Raw genomic sequence first — 24,009 nt, 5'->3', positions numbered from 1 at the left:
TAGAGTTAAACATCAAAAAACTTGTGAAGTTTGAAGCAAAGGAAAGAACGAAGCTTACCGGAGGACACTGATCGTTCGTGTAAATATCCTTGAACAGTTCCGGGACCTGTTGGCCCCTCGGAATCTTCACCAACGTCTTGATCCTTCTCTTCAGAGAATCGGCCGGAAGATCGTGGCGGGTAACCCGGAGAAGATCGTCCGCCCCGGTATAAGCGCACATCAGGCGCGCGTTGTAGCGAAGAGGTTGGATTCTCCGGGAGAACCAGCTAAGCGTGAGCTGGGCTCCGGTCAGTCCGTCGTGGACTAACCAGGAGATTCTCCGCGCAGCCTTCTCCAAGGTTGGGGTCAGGGCGAGTGGAGGCACGAAGCTCCAGCTTGCAAGTTCTTCTGGAGGTTCGTTGACGAATTGGGGGAGGCCTTCGTGGACATCCGGAACGGAAACATTCTTCTCGTAGAACCATCCGGCATTCCAGTACCGGACGGATTCGTGTGAATCATGGGGAGGATACATGCGGTTAGGGCGGAGCATAAATGTCATGCTTCCGCAGTTCACCATTGCTTTGTCCTTGGTTTCTTTCTTCACCCGGAAAAAGAATTGCCACAACTTGACATCTGGCCGGATCCCAAGATGTCCTTCGCAGAGAGTCACGAAGTTGGACAAGAGAAGGTATGAATTGGGGCAAATGTTGTGGGGCTGGAGCCCGTAGGTGTTGAGGATGGAGAGAAAAAATTCCGAACAAGGGAGTGAAAGTCCGCGTTCCACCCAAGCCTTGGTCATGACAACTTCTCCGGCTTCTGGCTTGGGGACGTCGGAGTCACGAGTGAAACTCCAGTGTGTGGAGATCATGCCCTCGTTCTGCAGCTCTCTAAGCTCCGCGTCGGTGGTCGCGCAAGGCCACCATTGACCCCGTTCTCCTTCGCGGATCCGAGCCTTGGACGCCCTCTTGTTTTCCGCCTCTTGCACCTTTGCTGCCATCCGAGCTTGCCCCTCGAGTTCTTCTTGGAGCTCTTGGAGGGTAGGGATCCGGCCTGGAGCGGTGCTGGAAGATGCGGAAAAAGATTGAGCTAGTCTGATGTCGGAAACATACGGTGGCAAGAATGATATGGGATCCGGGCATATGGGTTCTATTTGGTTGGGATCCGGGCTACTCGAAGAGCTACCAGTACAAAGCGACGATTCGAGTGGCATGCTTCCGGTTGCACCCATACAAAGTGTTTGAGTACCCGGATCGCTAAGCCTATCTCCTACACTAGGTTGTCTTCTACAAGGCCGGCGTACTTACCGCTAATGGCGCGGTGGCTCGACGGAGCTCCGGCGAAGATGAGGTCGCCGAACTTGAAGAAAATCGACCCGCGTGACCACGAATCGGCGGCGGAGCAAGTTTCGCGTTCAAACGTGGGAATCTTGGTGCGAGGGGAGCCTTGGTTCGGCGGCGCGCGAAGTTCACCGTGGCGAAGCTCACCGGAATCGAGATTTGGCGGGCGGCGCGAGCAGGAAGACGATGTGGTGAGAGGGGGTGAAAGAATGGATTTTTACCGGGCCGCGGGGTATTTATAGGCCGCGCTCGGAGATTCGGGATCCGGATCCAATGGTGGAAACTGAACGGTCGCGCCGTTGGATGGTTGACACGTGTTTAGGTCAACTGCGGTAAAACGGCGTGGAGGTAACTTAACCGTGCACTCCCGAAAATTCCGGCTGAAGATTTGCATCTGCGAAAATTTAGCGCGGGAAATGAGGAAGTTGTGCGCGGGGAATGTGGAACTTCCGTTGTTAAGTATGATCTAAAGACAAAGGAATTCCGAAACCGTTTGAGTCTTTTAAGATTCCGGGTAATCCTGTGAAGACAAGTTGGCTCTCGTTCGAGCAGGGAGTAACCCGGAAATGTTCTTTGGAACGTCGATGGATGAAGTCCCGCTGGATGGGAGCATTTTCCGGCTATAAGTTGGAAAAAGAAGAAAATGCAAAGTTGGAGCTCTTCAAGTTTCTCCGTGTTACCAACGTTTGCCGGAGATCATGATGGACCAGCAAGGCGGAAACTGCAAGAGAAACTCGGAGAACTCTGGGGGCTACTGTTGTGGGTATACTTCATGGGTGTACCATCGACAGTGCCTAGATCCGGCAAGCCCGGGTGGCCCACAGACGGTGATGAGGCATGTGGCCCATCGGGCGGCCCGATTCTTTGTTGATCATGAAGGAAGAAGTCCAGCCCAGGATCAGCAGGCCGGATCCGTACCGACCTTAGGAGTAACCCGGATCCATGGAGGCCCATGAGGAACCCGGATCCAGGACGACGTGTATGGAAGGCGGATCCGAGACGTGCACGGCAAGGTATTGTACCGTAGCTATGCTATCTGTAATCCGGCTAGGACTCTCCATGTAAACCCTAGATCCGTGCGCCTTTATAAGCCGGATCCCGGGAGCCCTAGAGACACAACCACAACTCATTGTAACAACGCGAAAGCGCCCAGATAATTCCAGACAAGCAGCAGTAGGCCCTGTCATCATGCAGGTGTTCCGAAGCTGGGTAACTCGCGTACCACCGTCCCGAGGACTCTCCGCCCTATGGCCCCTACTTCTTCTCCCCCTCGTGAGGATCCCTCCTCCGAGGTACCGTCGATTAGGCAACGACACCTAGAGCCCGAGCCGACGCACCAACAAACGCTGCACCCCGCCAACACACAATCACCACCTTCGGAGACACCATCTCCAAGGAGCTTCACCGCCATCGCTAGCACCACCGCCGACTGAGAGACACACCGTGGGCTCCAAGATGGCGCCTTCATCAAGGGAACGACGCCAAAAGGTTTCACAACTGTCCGATCCGAGCAGATCAAGATTTTCACCAGGAGCAACGGGAGGGATAGGGAGGAAGTAGTGGCGGCGTCTTCAGCAAGAAAGCGGCGCCCTTGGCCGTCGCCGCCGCCGGCCTCAGACACGCCGCGCAGGTTTTCACCCCAGCCAAAAGTCAGAATCCGAGCTGGAGCTGAGAGACATAACCACCAGAGAGCACCACGCACCAGCACCCTAGCCGAGCTGGAGCTATCCCATGGCAGGAGATGCCCGTCCGCCGCACCAGCTGTCGGAGAACGTCTCAGATACATCACCGTCGGGGAGAGAGATGCTGGCCAGGGTTCAGGTTCAAAGGAGGAGAGCGGAGAGGCAGGGTTGGAGAGGGAGGGTTCGGGGGGGGGGGGGGGGGCGCCGGTGACAGCGGGGGAGAGAGAGTGTGGGAAAGGGGGGTTGAGTTAGGGTTTGAGTCGCCCCGGGGTCGCCCACACGGGAGCGACACGGGAGCTGGGAAGAGAAGCACAATAATAATCAATCTATGTTTGTTTACGTAGATCGTCGGTCTAGGCCCCTCCATCCTAGCCTAGCGGAGGCCATGCTCTTCTTCAAGCAAGAGAGGATCGTGGGTGTCGCTCCCCCGGCCTTGTCGGTGATCTCGGTAAGTTTCCAGCTGCGTCCTGGAACGCCTGCAGCCTCGAAGGTCCACTTGGCATCGCGGTTCGCCTCCGGCGCCACCCCGGTGCACTTCAACGGCCCCCCGGTTCCCAGCCTGGACAGGACGCTGAGGAGCGGTGACTCGTGCCCGACCGCGACACAGAAGACGCGACAGGTCCCGGAGGAGAGCATGATAGTGCCCCGCACCCTGTTTGAGGAAATGACACCATCTGCCCCGACAATGGACGACCCTATACGTTTGCTCTCTCAGTGTCTCGCTCTGCCATGTGTCATTCATGGGCCTATTGGACGGAACGCAATGAGGGCGATATCCTGGCCATGATCTTCGGCGGCGGCTTCATCAGCGAAGGTGGCGTCAGGACATGGGCACAAATTCAGTGGCCACAGACGCAAGATGGGTCGACATCGATGGCGAATGGTTGTTCTCCACCCAGCCCACGCAGGCAACAACCGTTTGGGTCGATGCCGATGAGGAGGCGCCAATAGGGCCTGTCCTGACCAGGGATTATGCTGGCAAGAAGAAGGGGGAGAGCCACAAGACTAGCGGCTTCAACGACGACAAGGACAAATGTGTGTGCGATGCGTGGCTTGCGGCCAGCCATGATTGCATAAATGGTGCCTATCAAAATGGCAAGGTCTACTGGGCCAAGGTGATCCAAGAGTACGATGATAGAAAGCGTCACGCGCCCTACGAGATGAAAAGCGATCGCACAGAAGAGTCCATCACAAAAAGATGGAACTACATCAAACAAGAGACCTCCAAGTTCTGCGCCGCCGTTGATCATGTTGTTTCCCACCCCCAGAGCAGCACGAGCGTGCTTGGAGTGGTAAAGAAACGAGCATCATCATTCCATCTATATATTTAGCATTAGCAACCCATGAACCTAAGTTTTACCAATTGCAGTTACCCAGGGCCTTGGAGAAATTCAAGGCAACACAACATAGGAAGGGCTTCTATATGATCCATCGCTGGGAAAAGCTGAAGGACGCGTCAAAGTGGAGGATTGGCTATATGAGACCTACCATGAAGCTGTCAAGAGTTGGACAACCATGTTGGTCGTCGACAGCAAAGATGACGATCCTAGGCAGAAAGCCCTTCCACCTTGTTCCCTGGGCCATAAGTATACCAAGGCCGATCTTGCCCGGGAGGCATCAACCCTTGCGTTGAGCCAGACCTTGGAGAACATCATGGCGGACTCTCAAGCTGCCTGGACAAAAGGGACGAGAAAAAGAGGCCGCATCTGCCATCTACCTCAACCTCACCAAAGAGGTCATTGATGTCCAAAGGATGGACGTCGAGGCCAAAAAGGCAGATGCTAAGGCCAAATTGTGTGACACCAAGGCTAGAAGGATGGATGCCTAGACCAAGATCCGGGCAGAGGATACAAGGATCATGATAGCCGACTTGAGCAACATGGACGACGACACCAAGGCTTGGTTCCCGAAGAAGCGCGCAGAAATTCACGCGCGGGGTGCCTAATCTGCGGCGTCATTGTCAACCACGATGGCCTCTTTTTGGACAGTATTTGATATTTTGACCATGTTTGGGTATCTTTTGGACTAAATCTTGTATCGTACCTTGTGCACAATGCGATGAACTTATTTAAGACCCCAATTTGAGCCAATACGATGGCTGTATGTTCATGCTATTTGCTTGTTTCTCCTGTTTTTGGATATTTCAGAAAAAATGGCCAGCGGTTAATATGCGTCGGGCCAATAGAGACGCCCAACGCAAATGGACACAAGACCATTTTTGCACTCACGGATCGACGCAAACGTACGCAACGGTCAATTTAGGCGTCCAAAATACATGCGACACTGATGAAGGAGGCGGCGGGGATCTCGCCGCTCTGCCTCGTGTGGAGAGCTCTCGACTTCCCGGCTGCGGCATCGCTTTTGTACTGTTAAGAATGTCACGACACTTATCTACACTACTGACTCAGCGTGTAGCCCCCAAATGGAAGTGTGGCATGAATTGACACCGGAATATGGCGTGGATGGGGACTGACGGACGAACGGGCGGGAAATGCAGACAACGACGTTGCGCGTGCCATGATCGAGTTGGATGAGCCCGACCCGAGCCAGGAGTTGAAGCCAAGATGCGGCGATAGCGATACCGCACCCGGAGTGCTCAGATTCGACGCTTGGTGAGTTGCATTTGGTTGGTTCGAGTTATTACGCTCTGGTGTGTTAATGGTGCTACAGGTGCTTGTCTGAATCAAATGATAGACTGAAGTCGGTCGCGCAGCGTTAGCCGGCAGTGTCACCTAGGAACCTAGAATTAGGAGGTGCTGCGACCTGGTTCATGAGCGGACGGGGAAGAAGAGGAAAAAAAAAAAACTAGAGTACGTTGAAGCCAACCGGGCCGGGAAGTTGGCTCAAGGGCTCAATAGCATCTTGGCTTCAACTCGATGTTGCATTGCTACAGTATTATTTTTTTCAGAGGAAAACCTACACTACGCAGAACTGCAGCATGTAGTGCAGTTTGTTACGTCACGAAGATGATAGGCGCAACAGATAGACGTTAAAAAAGTTCTAGCCATCTCTAAGATTGCAAGTATCCCGAGACTAAATCTCAGGCACAATTCCGCTTCTGCCCTTCATTATATATTCGGAAAGATAACGTTCGGTTTTCGCATGATTTCCAGTGGCCATTTTTTTTGGCGCATGAGCACAGGGATACTTACGATTCGACTGAACTAGCACATATACATTCTCTGTATAGACAGATTTAGAATACGTATAGCCGTAACCCGTTCATATTCTTTCATTATTTTGCATTCTTTGTATAGATAGTATACTATATATAGCACATAATGGCACATTTGCGGAACAATGTCACAAGCAAACTTCTGTACAATGTTGAGATTCACATTGGTGTTGCATCACACATGGTGCACAAAAATGAAAGCTGCGATTCAGGAATTTGTAAACCTCCTAACATTGCACAGGTGTGAAGTTTTAAATTTAGCAGGAAGATTTGCTCATGCAGTAGATTTGCTATAGCTTGGACGATCTGGCTTGTTCCGATCTGACTTGGGCGATGAGCTCTCTTCTCAAAATCTTGCCTGAAGCTGACTTTGGTACGCTCTCCACAAAGGTAACCCTCTTCAACCTTTTGTAGTATGCGACCTGAGATGGGATGTAAGTTAAAAAATTACAAGTGCATTACCATGGGCAGTACGCAGTTGAAGCATGTTTTATGCTAGTGATGGTGTTCCACTACAGGTACTGCACGGTCAAAGTTTAGCAGAGTCTGTAGTCAGCCTCACCTGACTTTCAATAAATTTCTGGACATCAACTTCAATCAATGAACTGGAAGGTGATCGCACAACATAGGCGATAGGAACTTCGCCTGCTTCAGTATCAGGAAACCTTGAAACAAGCACAGCTCCAAGTCAAGAGATAAGAAACAGCTGATAAAGGAGCCCAAACCGACGGGATGCAAATTTTGTACTCAAAAGCTGCTAGAGACAATTAAATAAATTTTAAGAAGTGCAACGTACGGGATAACGACAGCATCTAGAATCTCTGGATGAGACAAAAGTAATCCTTCAAGCTCAGCAGGTGCAATCTACAAGTTTAAAAAACAAAAATGATCAAGGAAACACTAGTGCAAAAGGATGAGTTCCTATCGCGAGAATTAGGTTGGGTACTAGCACAAAAAGGTTACTATTCAGACAACACAAAAGACCATCATGCTCAAGTTAAGAAAAATAGGACTTTTGTTAAAAAATTATTTTTTGGTGAAACTTTAAAATCTTGAAGTCATGGAATCATGGAACACCACATCAGTGATGTTTGGGCCATTTGACTACATATTGAACAGAGAAAAGCAGTATACTAAATATTGCTGTGTATATGGGGCATGGACAAATGGCTCCCGTGTTATAGCAAGATATTTTGTTGAAATATTGGAATTAGGAATTTGAAAGTTTCAAGAAAATCGGAATAAAAATTATCCATGGTGAAACCTACTAATTTTCGCAAAAGCGATCCAAAAATTTGTTGTATTTTAGGCTAAGTAAAAATTTCAAATGTGTGGATCTAGGTGTGGTGAACAATGCACATTTTCAAAACTTGAAAAATTGTCAGATTGCCAGTTTTATGTAGCTTAGAATACGACGAATGTTTAATTAAGATTTTGCACGCTGGTAAAGTTTGACATTATCCGCACTTAGGGTTTTTGTTCTGATTTTTTTCGAACTTAGAAATGTCGCGTATTTTTTTTTTTAAACGGCTACCATGGAGCTCGTGCTCCATTCATGATTTCGGTGTGAATATGACCATTTTTTGTCTTAAAGATCATGCCTGCTATTTGTATTCCTCTAACTGTACCTTATAATAAGAAATTCAATGTTGGCCAACGACTACGTTGAGCCATTGTAAACACAAGCCTTTCTGCTCATTGTTTCTACTCCCTCTATCCCATGAAGATTGTCTGAGATTTTTCAAAATTTAAATATAATAGCATCTAGAATTCTAGATATATTTAAATTTTGACAAATCTCAGACAACCTTCATGAAACGGAGGAAGTATCTTTCTTCAGAAAATCACATGTATCTGCTCCCTCATCCTCTTCACGCAAGCCAGTAAAATTGTGCTTAACCTTAAGCACTTCAGCAACTAATCTCAATTTATTTTTGTCAATAAACCCTTGCCTTAAGAGCACCGCATCAGGCACACATTAAATATTAAATGGACACTAATTATGTTGAAAGTGATCAACAGACGTTCCTCACACATTCAGTTGCCAAATCTTCATCAATTAGTACTAAACCTGCCTATTAAAAACAAACATTAGCTTGTCTAGGTGATGAAGGCACAACTGCAATGTATTCTTCTAGTTATGGTTGATGTATTTTATCTCAAGATTCTATCTACCACTAGAGAAAAATACGAGTATTTCTGTAGTGTACCTGGAAACCTTTGTACTTAATCAGCTCTTTAAGTCTATCAACAACATAAAGCTGGCCTTCTTCGTCAAAGTATCCAAGATCACCAGTATGCAACCACCCTTGCTTGATTGTGAAGTCAGTAGCTTGCACATTATTGAAATACCCTAGAGAAAATTGACTCAATACTCGAATGATTGTAAAGAAGTGATGCCCCAATACTCCCTTTAGGACTTAATATATTGGAAAATTTCTTGTTGGTGCAAAATAGTATAGAAATGTAAATAATAGTTTCTTCATGATCACTAGAGTTTCATGTTAAATAAAATCACCAGGTACATTGTCAATAAACATGTGAAAGAAAAACATTTCATTTTTACCTTGTTGTTTAACTAAAAAATACCACTAATTACTAAAGTTTCATTGTAACATCATTTACACTAAGGTTAGTATTATGCCATTGTTGATCAAGCAAATGATGGATGAATGTTTGGTCCAGAAGACATGGTACAAGAACTAGATCTTTACCTTGCATTATATGTGGTCCCCGTACACAAATTTCTCCTAGTTGATTCGGTGGCAGATGTCTTAGTGTCTCTACATCGACAACTTTTCCTTCAACACCACTGGCAAGCGCTCCAGTTGACCCAAATCGACGAGCCTTCCCATTTGTTGGGAATTCAAATGATATCATCCCACAAGTCTCGGTCATACCATAGCCCTGACAGAGGATCACAACACACAATATAACATGTGAACAAGAGAATAAAGGCATAGTACTACATGATACGAGCATCTCCAATAGCTTACCAAGAAGGTGGAAATCTTAGCCAAAAACTTCTTTTTAATGGGTAATGAGGCAAAACAAAACTGCTTCAACAACATAACCAAAAGTGGTTACATACCCTTATTTTTTTGGAACTTAACCCAAAATTTGACCCCAAATACCCATATATGGGTAAGACCAGCCAAAGACCCATATTTGCAGAAAACTCGGCGGGAGAGCCAAACCGAAATTTTTCCTCGTCCCGCCGTGGTTGCCCGACCATGCCACCACGCCATGGACGGCCTCACACACCTCCCACAATCCTCCTCTGATCCCTCCTAACCTGCTCCGGTCATGCATGCATGCACCTCCTCGAGCTACATCAGAACCCATGCCGCCAATGGTGCCTGCAACTTCGTTGCGCACCGCTCTCGCCGGTGGCGCACTCGTGGTGTTTGGCCAAATGGCCGCAAGGAAAGAGAAATTTCAAACTTTTTATACTAAATTTCATTAGAGAGTGAATATATACTAAATTTAGGCAAATACATAGTTCATTTCACGATCAAAATATAGTTTTTATGCCAACATTGGTCTATATATGTTATAATTTAGTAGATTCATTAAAATTGCATAGGCGTATACATTGATTGAAATTGCATAGGTTCATTGATTGAAGTTGCATAAGCATGTATAATTTAGTAGATTGATTGGAATTTCTTGGCATAGAAATTTATCTATGTACTTTCTAATTTATTTGCCTTTGCATATAGTATACAGATGATGAGGCCTTTCTCCCTTTCACTTGTGGTGATGCACCGTATATTACATCACCATTTGCATCACAAGAAACACCATCAAAAGAATTTGCACAAGATGATGTTGGATCATAAGAAATTCAACAAGATGATGAAGATGGTTTTGTTGGTGAGGGTTTTGTCAATGAACCAACTCTGCAAAGGGCGGTGCGATGAGTTAAATTCACTAAGAAAGAAGATGAGGCCTCGTGCAATGCATGTAGGCGTATTGGTATAGATCCCATCACGGGGAATGAATAATAAATCAAATCATATTGGGAGTGTTTCCATGACCAAAACTGACCTAACTCCAAGAGGGAAAGGACTCAAGTTTCTCTCCAACACCGTTTGCAAAACATCAACACCAAGAATTTTAAATGGCCGTGTTTCTTGCCTCAAGTCTACTATATCAATCCAAATGGGACTAATGACCAAGATCAACTATGCAGAATATCTAGTTTTTTTTGTATGCATAACTTGGTTCTTTTATGCTCAAGTTGGTTCTATTATGCTTACTTGATTCTTTTATTTGTAGATCAACATTGCTGAAATTTTATTCATGAGAAAACCAAAGAAGAAAGGTGGGCAAATATTTCACTTTAGACCATTGTTGGGTACTTCTTGAGAATGATGAGAAACGGAAGAACTGCTTCACCAGCAAAATCCCAAGCAAGAGGAAAACCCCATCTACCTCGGCTGGGGAAGGGTTGGCTTTTGACACCGTTGATGAAGGCTCAAGCAGCCCCACTCCTAGGTATTTCGTCTGTAACTAGAAAGAGCCCCGATGAGAGAAATAAAGCTAAAGAGACGAGGGAAAAAGGATGTGACAATCTGTACAAGGAGTCACTGGAGAACAAAGGTGGCGGTGAGGAATGAGCTCGCCTCCGAAAGACGAGGGTGGGGGCAAGGAGAGGAGGGCGGCGGCCGAGGAGAAGAAGGCTGAGATCATGAAGACGAACGTGGAAAATGATGAGTTGGTCAAGAGGCTTGAGAGCGAGCAAAAGATCATTTTCATGTATCAAATTGGTCTAGACGAGAAGGGCCGACCTTACTTGGAGGTGCTTCATGACCAAATCTTGATTTCAAGAGGGTACGGGAGAGGCAATGATGGTGGTGGCTTCAATGAAGATGGTGGTGTCATATTTCGTGTAGAAATTTATAATTAGTTCGAAGGATGTATGCTATATGTTGGAGAGTAGTGGGAATTGCTCCTAAATAAGCAAAACAGTTTTGGGTATCCACCATATAGGTAAGTTAGAAATAATTTTTTTTTTTGCTTACCCAATCCGCCTCTCTCCATAACCCATAACCAGTTTGCTTATCCAAATTATGGGTAAGCTATTGAACATGCTCTAAGCAGTGCGCAGGAAATCAATTTACCGCTTAAGAGTAGTTTTGAAATTGGTTCACATCGATATTGTGGTAAACTCCGAAGTTCTAAATTATATGTGTAAGTGGTAACGGCGGGCCACGGTGCCGCCAGCCCAAGCCCAATTACCCTGCTAAATAGACATCCAACAAAAACTTCTAATAAGTGACTGCATACCTGTACAATGTCGGCTTTGGGGAAGGTTTTGGCCACGACCTCCATGACGTCCTTGCCGAGCGGCGCGGCAGCAGACAAGATGAACCTGAGCGAGCTGAGATCGTGCCTCCCGCTCATCCCCTGCTTGGCGAGCGCTATCATCACCGGCGGCACGCACAAGAGGTGGGTGACGCGGTACCGCTGGACGGCCCGCATGACGGCGTCCATGGCGAAGCCGGACATGACGACGACGGTGTTACCACGCTGCAGCTGGGCGAAGGTGATGACGGCGAGGCCGAAGATGTGGAACATGGGCAAGAAGCAGAGGCACACGTTGGCGCCCTCACCGCGCTGGTCCTGGTCGGAGGTGGCCATGGTGGAGGCCGCGATGAAGTTGCGGTGCGTGAGGACGACCCCCTTGCTCTCCCCCGTGGTGCCCGAGGAGTAGAACAGCGCGGCCGTGTCGCTCTGCTTTGTCGCCGGGCGGCGGTATGCGGTCTCCTCGACGCCGGAGACGAGGTCGGAGTAGCGGGTGACGTTCGGGGTGGCGGAGGCGGGGAGGTCGTCGGAGTCGAGGAGGATGACGGGGAGGTTGAGGCTGGCGACGGTGGGGAGGAGGTCGGGCACGGTGATGAGGAGCTTGACCCGGGCGTCGGCGGCCTGCTTGGCGATCTCCCGCGTGGTGTAGAGCGGGTTGGCGGTGGTGGCGACGGCGCCGAGCGCGGTGGCGGCGAAGACGCAGACCGGGTAGAGGACGCAGTTGGGTGCGACGAGGAGCACGGCGTCGCCGGGGCGCACCCCCGCGCGCGTGGCGAGCGCGACGGCGGTCGTGCGGATCGCCGAGCGGAGGGCCGCGAAGGTGAGGGACCGGCCCGTGGCGGCGTCGACCAGGGCGAGCGCGCTTGGGCAGGCGTCGGCGCGGCGGAAGAGGAGGTCCGTCATGGAGAGGTTTGGGTCCGTCTGGATCGGCGCCACCGGCCGCGGCGAGCGGTAGATGCCGTCCGCGCCGTAGCCGGCGGACGGCACAGCCGTTGTTGTGGTCGTCGCCATGGCCGCTCTGGTTTGTTTGTGTTTGTCAGCTCAGCTGCTTGCGTGGTTAAAATCAGAATCGATATATCCATCCTCAGTGGATGGTGACCGTATGATTTTAGAATTCATGGATGCGCTCATTCGTGCGAGGTCAGTTTGAACTATCATTTGAAGGCATAGCCTAGCGGTTGGGATGATCTGACGCATCCCCGTCTATCCAGGTCTGTTTCTCACACACAAGTGATGTACAATGTGTAATGTATAGACAAAACACTAGAAAAGACTCTTCTTTTCTTAACAGTCCAAGTTTATACACAAAAAACTAGATATAAGTCATACAATGCATCATTCCTAACAGTTAATAATTAATTAGTTTTAATATGAAATTAGGCTAATAAGGAAAGACATGTGATATAATAGAGAAAATAGCCTTTCTAAAGGATTTTTTTAGGGAAGACACCTTTGTTTTCCCTTCATTATCTCTACTCCAACTAAGCAAAAATTCGATATGGCGATGGTAAGAAAAGCCTGATGTCACCATATTCACTACATGAAAATATGTCTTTGCCGTGCAACTATTTGCACGGCAAAGGACCCTATATGCACAGCAAAGCCTTTGCCGTGCGACTCCACACGGCAAAGGTCGCACGCCAATGCCATTGACGGCAAAGCCTTCTTTGCCGTGTGACTCGCCAATGTTGCACGGCAAAGGCAGGTCGCTTCTTTGCCATGTGCCAAACATGTTTTATTTAAAAAAATGCGCAATTTGGCTGGTCTGGGCATCGAACCTAGGAGGACACAGTGTAGGAAAAGCATGCGACCTTGCCACTAGGCTAAGTGTTTGTTTGTTGATAACTATACCACGCCACACCTTTTGAGATAAGAAGAAATCCAGTTTTTACATCTTTGCCGTGCGCTTACACTAGGCAAATCCTTCATTGCCGTACGTTTGTTAAAAACACTAGGCAAAGGTTGCTTTGCCGTGCGCCAACGTTGCACGGCAATGCCTAACGCCTTTGCCGTGCACCGAATCTTTGTCGTGCGGTGTGTTGGTCCATTGCCGTGCACCTTTCTTTGCCGTGCGGCCTCTTCCGTCGTTGCCGTGAATCGTGTCTTTGCCGTGCGCTCGTGTCTATCTTTCCCGTGGCCAAGATCTTTGCCGTGCGTTTTTATCTGTGCACACGGCAAAGAAATTGTATACCCTTTTCCAAGAGTCAGTTGCGCTAATGTGATCAAAGGAAACCCTAGCCTCCCGCACCCCGCCTCCCAACCCTCCCGCCGCCGCCGGCGGCAGCGCCGCCGGGGCAAAGATCTCGAGGCGTGGCGGCGGCGGGGGCCTTCCCTCGTGACACGTCAGGAACGGCGGCCAAGGATTCTCTCACGCGGCGGCGGCCCTTCCGCCTCCCGGGGCGGCGGCGGTCGGACGAGGATGGAGGGGCAGCGGCGGTCCTCCCGGGGACGCTCCAGCTGCGGGCTGCGGCCTCGCCGCCTCCCATCGGCGGCATGCCGGCGGTGGTGGCTGGTGGAGGCGGACATCGCCTTTCCCTCCGCCTCTCGCCGGTGAGGGGCGATGATCTTGGACTTCTCCCTCGGTACGAGGACGCCCGGGGCAGCAGCCTTGGGTTCGACGGTGGAGGTGACCCTCTTCTTCGCCGGAGAGGATCGGCCTGCGGTTGGTGGTGGTGGATCTTTTGATCTATCACCGCGTTCCGGCGGCGAGATGGAGGAGCTTGGAAGCCGGCGATGGTGTCGCCAGTGGAGGGTTGGAGTGGCCAGCCCAGGATGGCCGCCGACGTGGGGGTCCGACCTGACTAAAGGTGGCGGTCCTAGGGTCTCTCTTGCGTGAAGAGGAGGACCTACCGGAGGCCTGGTCTCGTGATCTGGCCGGAGTGTTGAGTTCCGGAAGGCTCCGCCGGCGAATGCAACAGTGCTTTTTCCTGGAGTTTGCTGAATCGGAGGTATTCGGTCGTGCGCACCCATGTTTTTATTCCGACCGATTGGTTCTGGAGGGAGCGGTGTGAAGCTCTTTTTCTGTGTTGACATCAAGTGACTATGGATCCATGATGAAAGTCGGAAGAAGAGAATTTCATGAAGGCCGGAGGGGAGGACTAGCTAAGGGAGGTTCAAGTCTCTACGCTGTTGAGGGACTTGCTTGGTGTTCCGGGCTTCACAGCAGCGGTATGAAAGTGGCGGCGACAACACAGGTGAAGTGCAGAATCATACCTTGCAGGGTGAAAACCCAAGGTCTGGCCTTAATTGGTTGTGCCTGGCAATGACCTTGGTGGAGGCATTGTTTTGAGAGCGGGGACTATCTTCAGGGTGAAAGCTAAGATCTTTGATCGGGCGACGACGGTGTTTGAGCACTGTTTCCTTCTTGGAGGCGTCGTTTTTTGAAAGTCTGTAATTCAGGTGTTGTCTTGGCGATGGATGTATTGCTGTTGTTAGGCCCGAGATACTGTAGCGGGACTTTTGTTTCTTAGTTTTCTTTTCTTGTTTTTTGGCTTTGTGCATTCGTAGTGCCACTAGGGTGGTGCGTTGTTGCAGTTGGTATCTTCTTGATATTAATATATTCCCTTTATCGAAAAAAAAAGTTGCGCTAATGTAGGCTTATTGAATGAAATATATGCGTTACTTCTTTTGCGCATCCCCAATACCTAGTACACTCAGCTCCTTCACGCCCTCCTGACTACATGCCGAAACAATGTTTACCTTTTGATTTAAACGTGCGTGCTGATCGACTGACTAGTAGGAATGTTGCCGCATGCATGCCTCAATTTTGACAAAACTGGCCCTCAAAGCAATCTATCTCGCAAAACTCTGATGGAGGCCATGTAACATCTTCGAGTCTCCATTCTCTCTCAAAATAAATAGATGCATCATCTCTTTCGCGACTCGTTCCTTCTCATGCGCTCTTGACTCCCGAGCAAAGTTCGCTTGGTTAAAAATACGGGCTCATGGACTGACTTGTCGAAATGTTTCTTCAAATAAAAGCAAAAGACTTGGCCTCGTTGGAATGTTGCATGCACAGGTTCGCTGCTGCACAACCTAGCTCTACAAAAAAATCATTCGGGTGTAACAAAACACGATCGTTCGTGTTATATAATCGAGATGCACAATAAACGAAGAACGAAAAGTAAAACACTGCAGAGGACACGAGATTTTAACGTGGAAAATCCTTGCAACACACAAGGGAAAAACCACGGGCGCCAGCCAGCAAAACTTCACTATTTCGGTGGTGTTTACAAACGCCGTGGGTATACAATGATGCGACAAACCCTAGCGGCGGCTTACAGGGAATATATATAGACGGTGGCAATGATCCGTACCGCGGGGGGCTGCCGCCCCCCGCACCCCCCGCAGGCGTCCCTGTAGGGCACAACGTATGGGCTAACTTCTGACTACGCTACGCTTCGGCCCAAGCCTTCCGCGACGGGCCTCGCTCCGCTCGTCAGAAGTTAGCCTCCCTTTAGTATATGAATTTGGATCACAATATAACAAACTCCACCTTGAGACAAATTCCTTGTAGCATGAACTTCAACAATCACCTGAATCAACAAAGAAAACACTTGCTGCCGCCAATAGCCACTTGGGCTAAACAGTTATATCAATCAAGCTTGAGCAAAGCTCAAACTTGGACACAGAGACAGGCTTAGTCATCATATCAGCAGGATTATCATGAGTACTTATCTTGCATACCTTCACTTTACCTTTTGCAACCACATCTCTGATTGCATGGTACTTAATATCAATGTGCTTTGTCCTCTCATGGAACATCTGATCTTTAGTAAGATAAATAGCACTTTGACTGTCACTGAACAACTTAATGCAAGAATTATCTCCATAAAGTTCAGCATATAAACCTTTCATCCAAACAGCCTCTTCACCTGCCTCAGCAATAGCCATGTACTCAGCCTCAGTAGTAGATTGTGCAACAGCATCCTGCAAAGTAGCCTTCCAGCTAACAACACATCCACCAACGGTAAACACATAACCTGTGAGGGACCTTCTCTTATCCAAATCGCCAGCATAATCTGAATCCACATATCCGGCGAGCCCCTCACCAATCCTGCCAAACCTCAAGCAAGCTTTTGATGTGCCACAAAGGTACCTGAAAATCCACTGAACAACTTTCCAATGTTCTTTACCAGGATTAGCCATGTATCGAATGACCAAACTCATAGCATATGACAGATCAGGACGTGAACAAACCATGGCATACATCAAGGAACCAACAGCACTAGAATAGGGAACTCGAGACATGTACTCAATATCATCTTCAGAGCTAGGACATTGCAAAGCTGACAACTTGAAATGAGAAGCAATAGGAGTAGTAACTGACTTTGCATCATGCATATTAAAACGATGAGGAACTTTCTCAATGTACTTTTCCTGACTAAGAAACAACAAACTAGACTTTCTGTCCCTTTTAATTTTCATGCCTAGTATTTTCTTAGCAGGACCAAGATCCTTCATCTCAAACTCACTACTTAATTGATTCTTTAAAATAGTGATCTCTTTCATGCTCTTGGCAGCAATCAACATATCATCAACATATAGCAGCAAATAAATAGGTGATCCATTAACAAACTTGATATACACACAACTATCATACTGAGATCTCTCAAAACCATGTGTAAGCATAAATGAATCAAACCTTTTATACCACTGTCGTGGTGACTGTTTCAGACCATAAAGGGACCTCTTTAATTTGCAAACAAGATCCTCCTTACCAGGCACAACATAACCTTCAGGTTGGTCCATATATATCTCCTCCTCCAACTCACCATGCGTAAAAGCAGTCTTTACATCTAGCTGCTCAAGCTCAAGATCATGCATAGCAACAATACCAAAGAAAGCACGAATAGAACTATGCTTCACAACCGGGGAGAATACATCATTATAATCAACACCTGGAATTTGACTGAAACCTTTTGCTACTAACCTTGCCTTAAACCGTGTAGGCTCATTAGGAGACAAACCTTCCTTTCTTTTAAATATCCACTTGCAGCGGACAACCTTCTTTTGTTTATGCAAGCGCACAACATCCCATGTGCCATTCTTCTCAAGCGATTGCATCTCTTCTTGCATCGCACCTACCCACTTCTCTTTATCAACCGAAGCAATGGCTTCAGTATATGTAGCTGGTTCAATATCATGCTCCACCTGTTCAGCACAACTCAAAGCATAATCAACAATATCACATTCTTGAATCAATCGGGTAGGAGGTGCAATATTTCTCTTAGGGCGGTCAGTAGCAATAGACCGTCCTTGTCGCTGAACAAAAGGTGGTGAAGGTGGAACATCATTATCATCATTGTTGGTTTCAGGAACCATATTTTCATTCTCCTTTGCGTGCTCCACCTGCACGCCAATTTCAGGCCGCTCATCATCGAAACATCAGGAGAATCAATAGCATCGAAATATCGATGACGGGCTATCATTAAACATAACCGCCTCATTAAAAACGACATTCCTGCTCAACACAATTTTCTTAGTTTCAGGATTCCATAATCTATATGCCTTAACTCCTGAACCATAACCAAGGAAGATGCACTTAACAGCCCTTGGCTCCAACTTTCCATTATCAACATGAGCGTAAGCAGTGCAACCGAAAACTCTCAAATCTGAATAATCAGCGGGCGAACCAGACCATATCTCAATTGGAGTTTTCTTATCAAGTGGGACAGAAGGTGACCTGTTGATGAGATAACATGCTGTGGAGGCTGCTTCAGCCCAAAAACTTCTATGCATCTTTGCATTAGACAACATGCAGCGAGCCCTCGAAATAATGGTCCTGTTCATGTGTTCAGCCACGCCATTCTGTTGAGGGGTGTACGGAATGGTATGATGTCTTACCATCCCATCATTGCTGCAAAACTCATCAAATTCATTTGAACAAAATTCCATACCATTGTCAGTACGGAGTATCTTAACCTTCTTTTCAGTTTGGGTTTCTACCATAACTTTCCACTTCTTAAAAGCATTAAAAACATCAGATTTATGTTTCAGGAAATATGGCCACACTTTTCTTGAGTAATCATCAATAATAGTAAGCATGTAATTAGCACCACCGTTAGAAGTTCTACGGGACGGACCCCAAACATCAGCGTGTACATAATCTAAAATGCCTTTGGTGGTATGAACGGAAGCATTAAATTTTACTTTTTTATGCTTACCAAAGATGCAGTGCTCACAGAACTCAAGCTTACCAAAATCGCAGCCATCAATTAGCTCTCTCTTTGCCAATTCTGCCATGCCAAGCTCACTCATATGTCCAAGACGCTTATGCCAAAGGTTAGTCTTACTAGATTCATCAGAACTAACAGCAGCAACAATACCAGGCAAAGTGCTACCTCTAAGGACATATAATTTCGCAGAATTCATATCACCAATCATAATAATGAGAGAACCTGATGATACCTTCAAAAGTTTCTTCCTTCCTTTGTACTTGTACCCGTCACAATCAAGGGTACTCAAAGAGATCAAATTCCTCGCCATGGAGGGTATGTGTTTCACTCCTGTCAACGTGTGTGTCATCCCATCATGGGTCTTGATCTGAACAGAACCAATGCCAACAATGTCAGATCAAGTTGTCATTCCCCACACGCACAAAATCTCCACTCGCACGAGACTCATAAGAACTGAACCAATCTTTGTTACAGACAAATATGAAACGAACATGCGGTATCAAGAATCCATTCATCATCACGTGAAACACATGCAGCCAAGACAGCTAAGCAATCTCCATCGTAACTATCACTACCAAGAACAACAAAGCCTCACCCTTACCGGTGACAACGGCAGCCTTACCATTACCATCATTATTTTTCGGTTGGTAAGTTCCGTTCCTTTTCTCCTTGTTCTGCAGCTTCCAACAATCATCAATATTGTGGTTAGATTTCTTACAATACCTGCAGAACTTGTCACGTCCTTTGGACTTTGAGCGGCCTCTGTCGCCCTTGCTCTTATCTCTGTTGTTGTGGTAGTAGTTATCTCGCTGCTCAGACCTGCCACGGACCTCTAATGCCTCCGCCTTGGAGGACGAAATTTCAGCCTGCACCATAGATTTCATTTTCTCCTTTTGTTGGAGAGCATCATAAACTTCCGCGAGAGTTAGTTTGTCGCGGCTCAATAATATGGTGTCACGAAAATTGCTGAAAGAATTAGGCAGCGAGCATAAAAGAAGAAGACCTAAATCCTCATCCTCATACTTAACTTCTATAGACTGCAAATCAGAAACAATCTCTTTCCAGGAAGATAGGTGATTCATTACCGAACCTCCCTCTTGCAACTTATGCGAGAACAGCTTCATCTTCACGTGTAATCTGCCCGTGAGATCCTTGGACAAACAGATCTCCTCTAGTTTGACCCATAACTCGGCGGTGGTTTTCTCCTGCAGCACTTCCTGCAGAATATTATTGGACAGATGGAGTTGAATCAACGATAAAGCCTTACGATCTTTTCGCTTCTCCGCATCGGTCCAGGTATCCATCGCTTTCTCGCCGAAAGCATCGATCGCTTCATCCAGATCTGAAGATTGGGCGAGAATCGCCCTCATCTTCACTTGCCACAAAGCAAATCTCGTGGTGTAGTCCAGCTGCGGTAGATCGAACTTCAGTGACGACATCTCGTAAACCCTAGATCCAAAGAACACGGGCTCTGATACCACTTGTTATATAATCGAGATGCACAATAAACGAAGAACAAAAAGTAAAACACTGCAGAGGACACGAGATTTTAACGTGGAAAACCCTTGCAACACACAAGGGAAAAACCACGGGCGCCAGCCAGCAAAACTCACTATTTCGGTGGTGTTTACAAACGCCGTGGGTATACAATGATGCGACAAACCCTAGCGGCGGCTTACAGGGAATATATATAGACGGTGGCAACGATCCGTACCGCGGGGGACAGCAGCCCCCCGCACCCCCCGCAGGCGTCCCTGTAGGGCACGACGTATGGGCTAACTTCTGACTACGCTACGCTTCGGTCCAAGCCTCCCGCGACGGGCCTCGCTCCGCTCGTCAGAAGTTAGCCTCCCTTTAGTATATGAATTTGGATCATAATATAACAGTTCGGCACTAGGCAGCCACAGGCGAGGTGCCCTCTCATGTTTCCATGGAGGAAGATGATGGAACTTACCTTGGAGTCAGAGTCCCCCAAACAAGCGTAGCCACCTTGAAGTGTGGGAGTGTTGGGGTGGTGAAGTCCCCTCTGGTTGGCCATGGAGTCGAGGAGAGGAAGAGAAAATGTACATCGCCCTATGCATCTTCAAGGTGGAAGATCAAGATTCTACGACAACATCGAGCTTACCACGTGGTGGACATTTTGCGTCTGTGACTTTGATTGCAAGGGTGGCCCTTCCAGGTGGCGTTCTACTCCACCTCTAGAGCTTCCCGTAGGCATCAACGGCTTCTCACCGTCAAGTGGTCCATCCCCGACGGTTTCAAGGTGACCGACGATGGAGGCTCGCCGTCGGTACAGAGGACCGAGTAGTCGATCACGTTTTCTTCTACATTTTGGAGGCTCTTTGTGCAATAGTGTTGGCCATTATTGCAATTTTCTTTTCCTTTCCGAGGTTTGACTGTAAAATGCATACCGCCTTTAATATGAGATGGAGATTACCCTCCTTTCTTCAAGCGAAAAAAGATAAAGGGACAGAAGCGTGCATAAAAAAAGGGCGTGTAAACCGAGAAGGCCAGGTTGCTCGAAAGCTAAGAGCATCTCCAGTCCTGTCCCCCAAAGCGTCCCCCAAATCGCGCCGGATCGAGCATTTGGGAGACGATTTTTCTTTGTGCTGCGTTTGGGGGACGTCGCTGCCTAGCCGCGGCCCCCAAACGAGGACCTAATTTTTTTTGTTAGAGAATTCGAAAACACAACCATTTTATTAAACATAGCATACAAACAAATATGTTTGCTAAATTTTTTTCAAATTAAAAGACAACAAACAATAAGAAACTCAACAAATATAATAAAAGTTGGGCTAGATCAAGCACCTCAGCATTTACTGATAATCATTTGACCCTCGAGATGCTCAACGAGATCATTTTGAAGTTGCTGGTGAACATTGATGTCACGGATCTAATCAACAAAATCTGCAGGTACGTCATGATTAACCTCCGCAAGATGACACTGACACTCATAGGAACCAACATGTGTCCTGACCCGATTCTTGCGGTCATCCTCCATAATCATGTCGTGCATGATCACACAAGCCTGCATCACCTCTCACATTTGATCGTGAGACCAGCTTAGAGCAGGGTACCGATGAAAGTGCATGGAGCCCCCATGTGTGGTTTTGGTAATTAATGACAATCCCTATGGACTAATGTTTGCATTGAGTTATATTTGTAGGAGTTGTCCATAGGCAATTCTTGAACCATATGTTGGCTTCAAGGTTGCAATAAGAAGAAATTGATGAAGTATATCAAGTGTCAAGTATGTCTTGAAGATGAAGATGAAGTGTGCCCTCAAGTTACTTCAAGACATCAACATGATGAAGAATGAAGAATTGAAGTGCAAGTTCAAGATGAGCCAACTCGAAGAGATCATAAGCTTGAAGCTTGCCATGGAGAAATGAAGTGCTAGTTCAAGATGAGCCAACTCGAAGAGATCATATGCTTGAAGCTTGCCATCCATATGGTGTTCATGGATTTGAGAAGATGCGCCGAAGAAGAAGCTCTCCCATGGTGGATTATGGGGGAGCAATCTACAAGACTTCGTCAAGCAAGCACAATCAAGAAAGGCGTTCCATCTTGTTGCGGTCAAGATCGTCATCATCGAGATCAAGTGGAATGCGCAAGGTTAAGGTTTGCTCTTGATAGGGTTTCTTTCTCACCGGTCTCATGGTGTAGTTGGAGACCGGTTTATAGTTTAGTTGTCGTACTATCAAGAGGGCTCTCGAGTGAGTAACTCGATTGTATCGTTCGGAGAGAGCTCAAACCTTTGCATCCTTGCATCATCTTTCTTGGTTGTTATTTAGATCTTATCCATGTGATGTTTTAGAGCTTGTGCTTATTCTCATGACAAGCTCTAGTTCATCGAAAACGGATTTTGCATAGATCACTTGTTGCGTTTTCGAGTTTGGTGATTTTCTCGGTTTCTCATGTTGAGGTATTGCACCTCTAAAAATCATAGAAAATCACCCCCACTGATTTCCATATTTCCACTTTTTGTTGGGTAGCTCTTGTTGTCCTCTTTCCAACAAAATTGGTTTCATCTCGTTTGGATTCACCAATCTCAAGATATTTGCATTTCCATATTTGGGTTTAAAAGAAATAAAAAGAAAAGAAAGGAAAAGGAGAGGAGGGACAGCCGCCGGAGGCACGGGCGGTACCACCGGCCTCACCTTGGCCGGAGCCTCCGGGCTTGGTACCGCCCGCGGTACCGCTAAGGCGTCGTGGCTCTCAGAGAAGTCCAGGGCTATGGGGAGGTTCGGCGGTACCCCGGCCGGTACCATGGCCGGAGGCTCCAGCCTCCCCTCCCTGCCCGCAGCACGCCTCCCCCGCCGCCTCCTGCCATCTCTGGCCGGTAGTACCGGCCACCATGGGCCGGTACTACCGGTCCCCTTCTTCCCCGCGCGCAGCACTCCAACGGGCAGAAATTGGGGCATCCTTTTTAAGCCCCCTCTCTCTCCTGGTTTTTTTGACGGCTTGCTTCTTCTTCTTCCTCCTCTCTCTCTCAAGCTCACCACCATTGTTGATTGACTTTTTGTGAGCTTGATCTCTCTTTCCCCAACCAATGATTCTTGCATCTTTTTGAGAGAAAGATTGAGGGGATCTAGATCCACACTTTGACCAAACCAAATCACCTCTTTGTGAGTGAATCTTTGGGATCTAGATCTTGGAGAATTGTGTGTTCTCCTCTTTGTTCTTCCTCTCTTATTCCCCCAATAGCTTTTGTAGCTTTGTTGGAATTTGAGAGAGAAGGACTTGAGCATCTTTGTGGTGTTCTTGCCATTGCATTTGGTGCATCGGTTTGAGTTCTCCACGGTGATTCGTGGTGGTGAAAGCAAGAAGGTTGTTACTCTTGGGTTCTTGGAACCCTAGACGGATTCTAGGCCTTTGTGGCGATTTGTTGGGAGCCTCCAATTAAGTTGTGGATGTGTGCCCCAATCTTTGTGTAAGGCCCGGTTTCCGCCTCGAAGGAAATCCCTTAGTGGAACCGTGACCTAGGCCTTTGTGGCGAGGGTCACCGGAGATTTAGGTGAGGCGCCTTCGTGGCGTTCGGTGTGTGGTGTGAGTACCGCATCTTGGGGTGAGGCCTTTGTGGCGTTGGTGTGCATCGAGCAACCACACCTCAAGGTGAGCCTCTTGTGGCGTTCGGGAGCACTAAGCAACCGCACCTCTCCACCGGAGATTAGCACTCGCAAGAGTGTGAACTCCGGGATAAATCATCGTCTCCCGCGTGCCTCGGTTATCTCTATACCCGAGCTCTTTACTTATGCACTTTACCTTGTGATAGCCATCGTGCTTGAAGTTATATATATCTTGCTATCACATACTTGCTTGTATTGCTTAGCATAAGTTGTTAGTGC

At 47.7% G+C, this 24,009-nt stretch overlaps 1 protein-coding gene across 2 annotated transcripts; it reads right to left on the bottom strand.

Annotated features, from left to right (window-relative positions):
• Positions 1–6,287: 6,287 nt before the first annotated feature.
• Positions 6,288–12,573, bottom strand: LOC127336717 (4-coumarate--CoA ligase-like 1). 2 transcript variants are annotated; one of them, XM_051363554.2, is made up of 6 exons: positions 11,466–12,563; positions 8,888–9,080; positions 8,384–8,526; positions 6,970–7,037; positions 6,736–6,838; positions 6,288–6,595 (listed from the first exon to the last, which is right to left on the bottom strand). In XM_051363554.2, exons 1-6 carry the CDS (start codon positions 12,492–12,494, stop codon positions 6,464–6,466), a joined length of 1,668 nt encoding a protein of 555 aa, XP_051219514.1. In that variant the 5' UTR covers positions 12,495–12,563; the 3' UTR covers positions 6,288–6,463. The 2 variants fall into 2 exon arrangements, 1 of the variants encoding a protein (XP_051219514.1); XR_007873491.2 differs by lacking the exon at positions 6,970–7,037 and having other exon boundaries at positions 6,575–6,595; positions 11,466–12,573.
• Positions 12,574–24,009: the final 11,436 nt, after the last annotated feature.

Source organism: Lolium perenne, chromosome 2 (assembly GCF_019359855.2).
Source record: "Lolium perenne isolate Kyuss_39 chromosome 2, Kyuss_2.0, whole genome shotgun sequence".
Lineage (NCBI taxonomy): Eukaryota > Viridiplantae > Streptophyta > Magnoliopsida > Poales > Poaceae > Lolium > Lolium perenne.
The sequence above is the reverse complement of the archived record's forward strand: the minus strand, read 5'-3'. Positions and strand labels throughout refer to the sequence as shown.

Excerpts from the sequence above, each read along its gene's own strand:
- LOC127336717 (XM_051363554.2), bottom strand. The coding sequence starts at position 12,494 with ATGGCGACGACCACAACAACGGCTGTGCCGTCCGCCGGCTACGGCGCG. Across the intron at positions 9,081-11,465 it reads CCAAAGCCGACATTGTACAG|GGCTATGGTATGACCGAGAC; the intron begins GTATGCAGTCAC and ends ATCCTCTGTCAG. Across the intron at positions 7,038-8,383 it reads TTAAGTACAAAGGTTTCCAG|ATTGCACCTGCTGAGCTTGA; the intron begins GTACACTACAGA and ends TTAAACTTGTAG.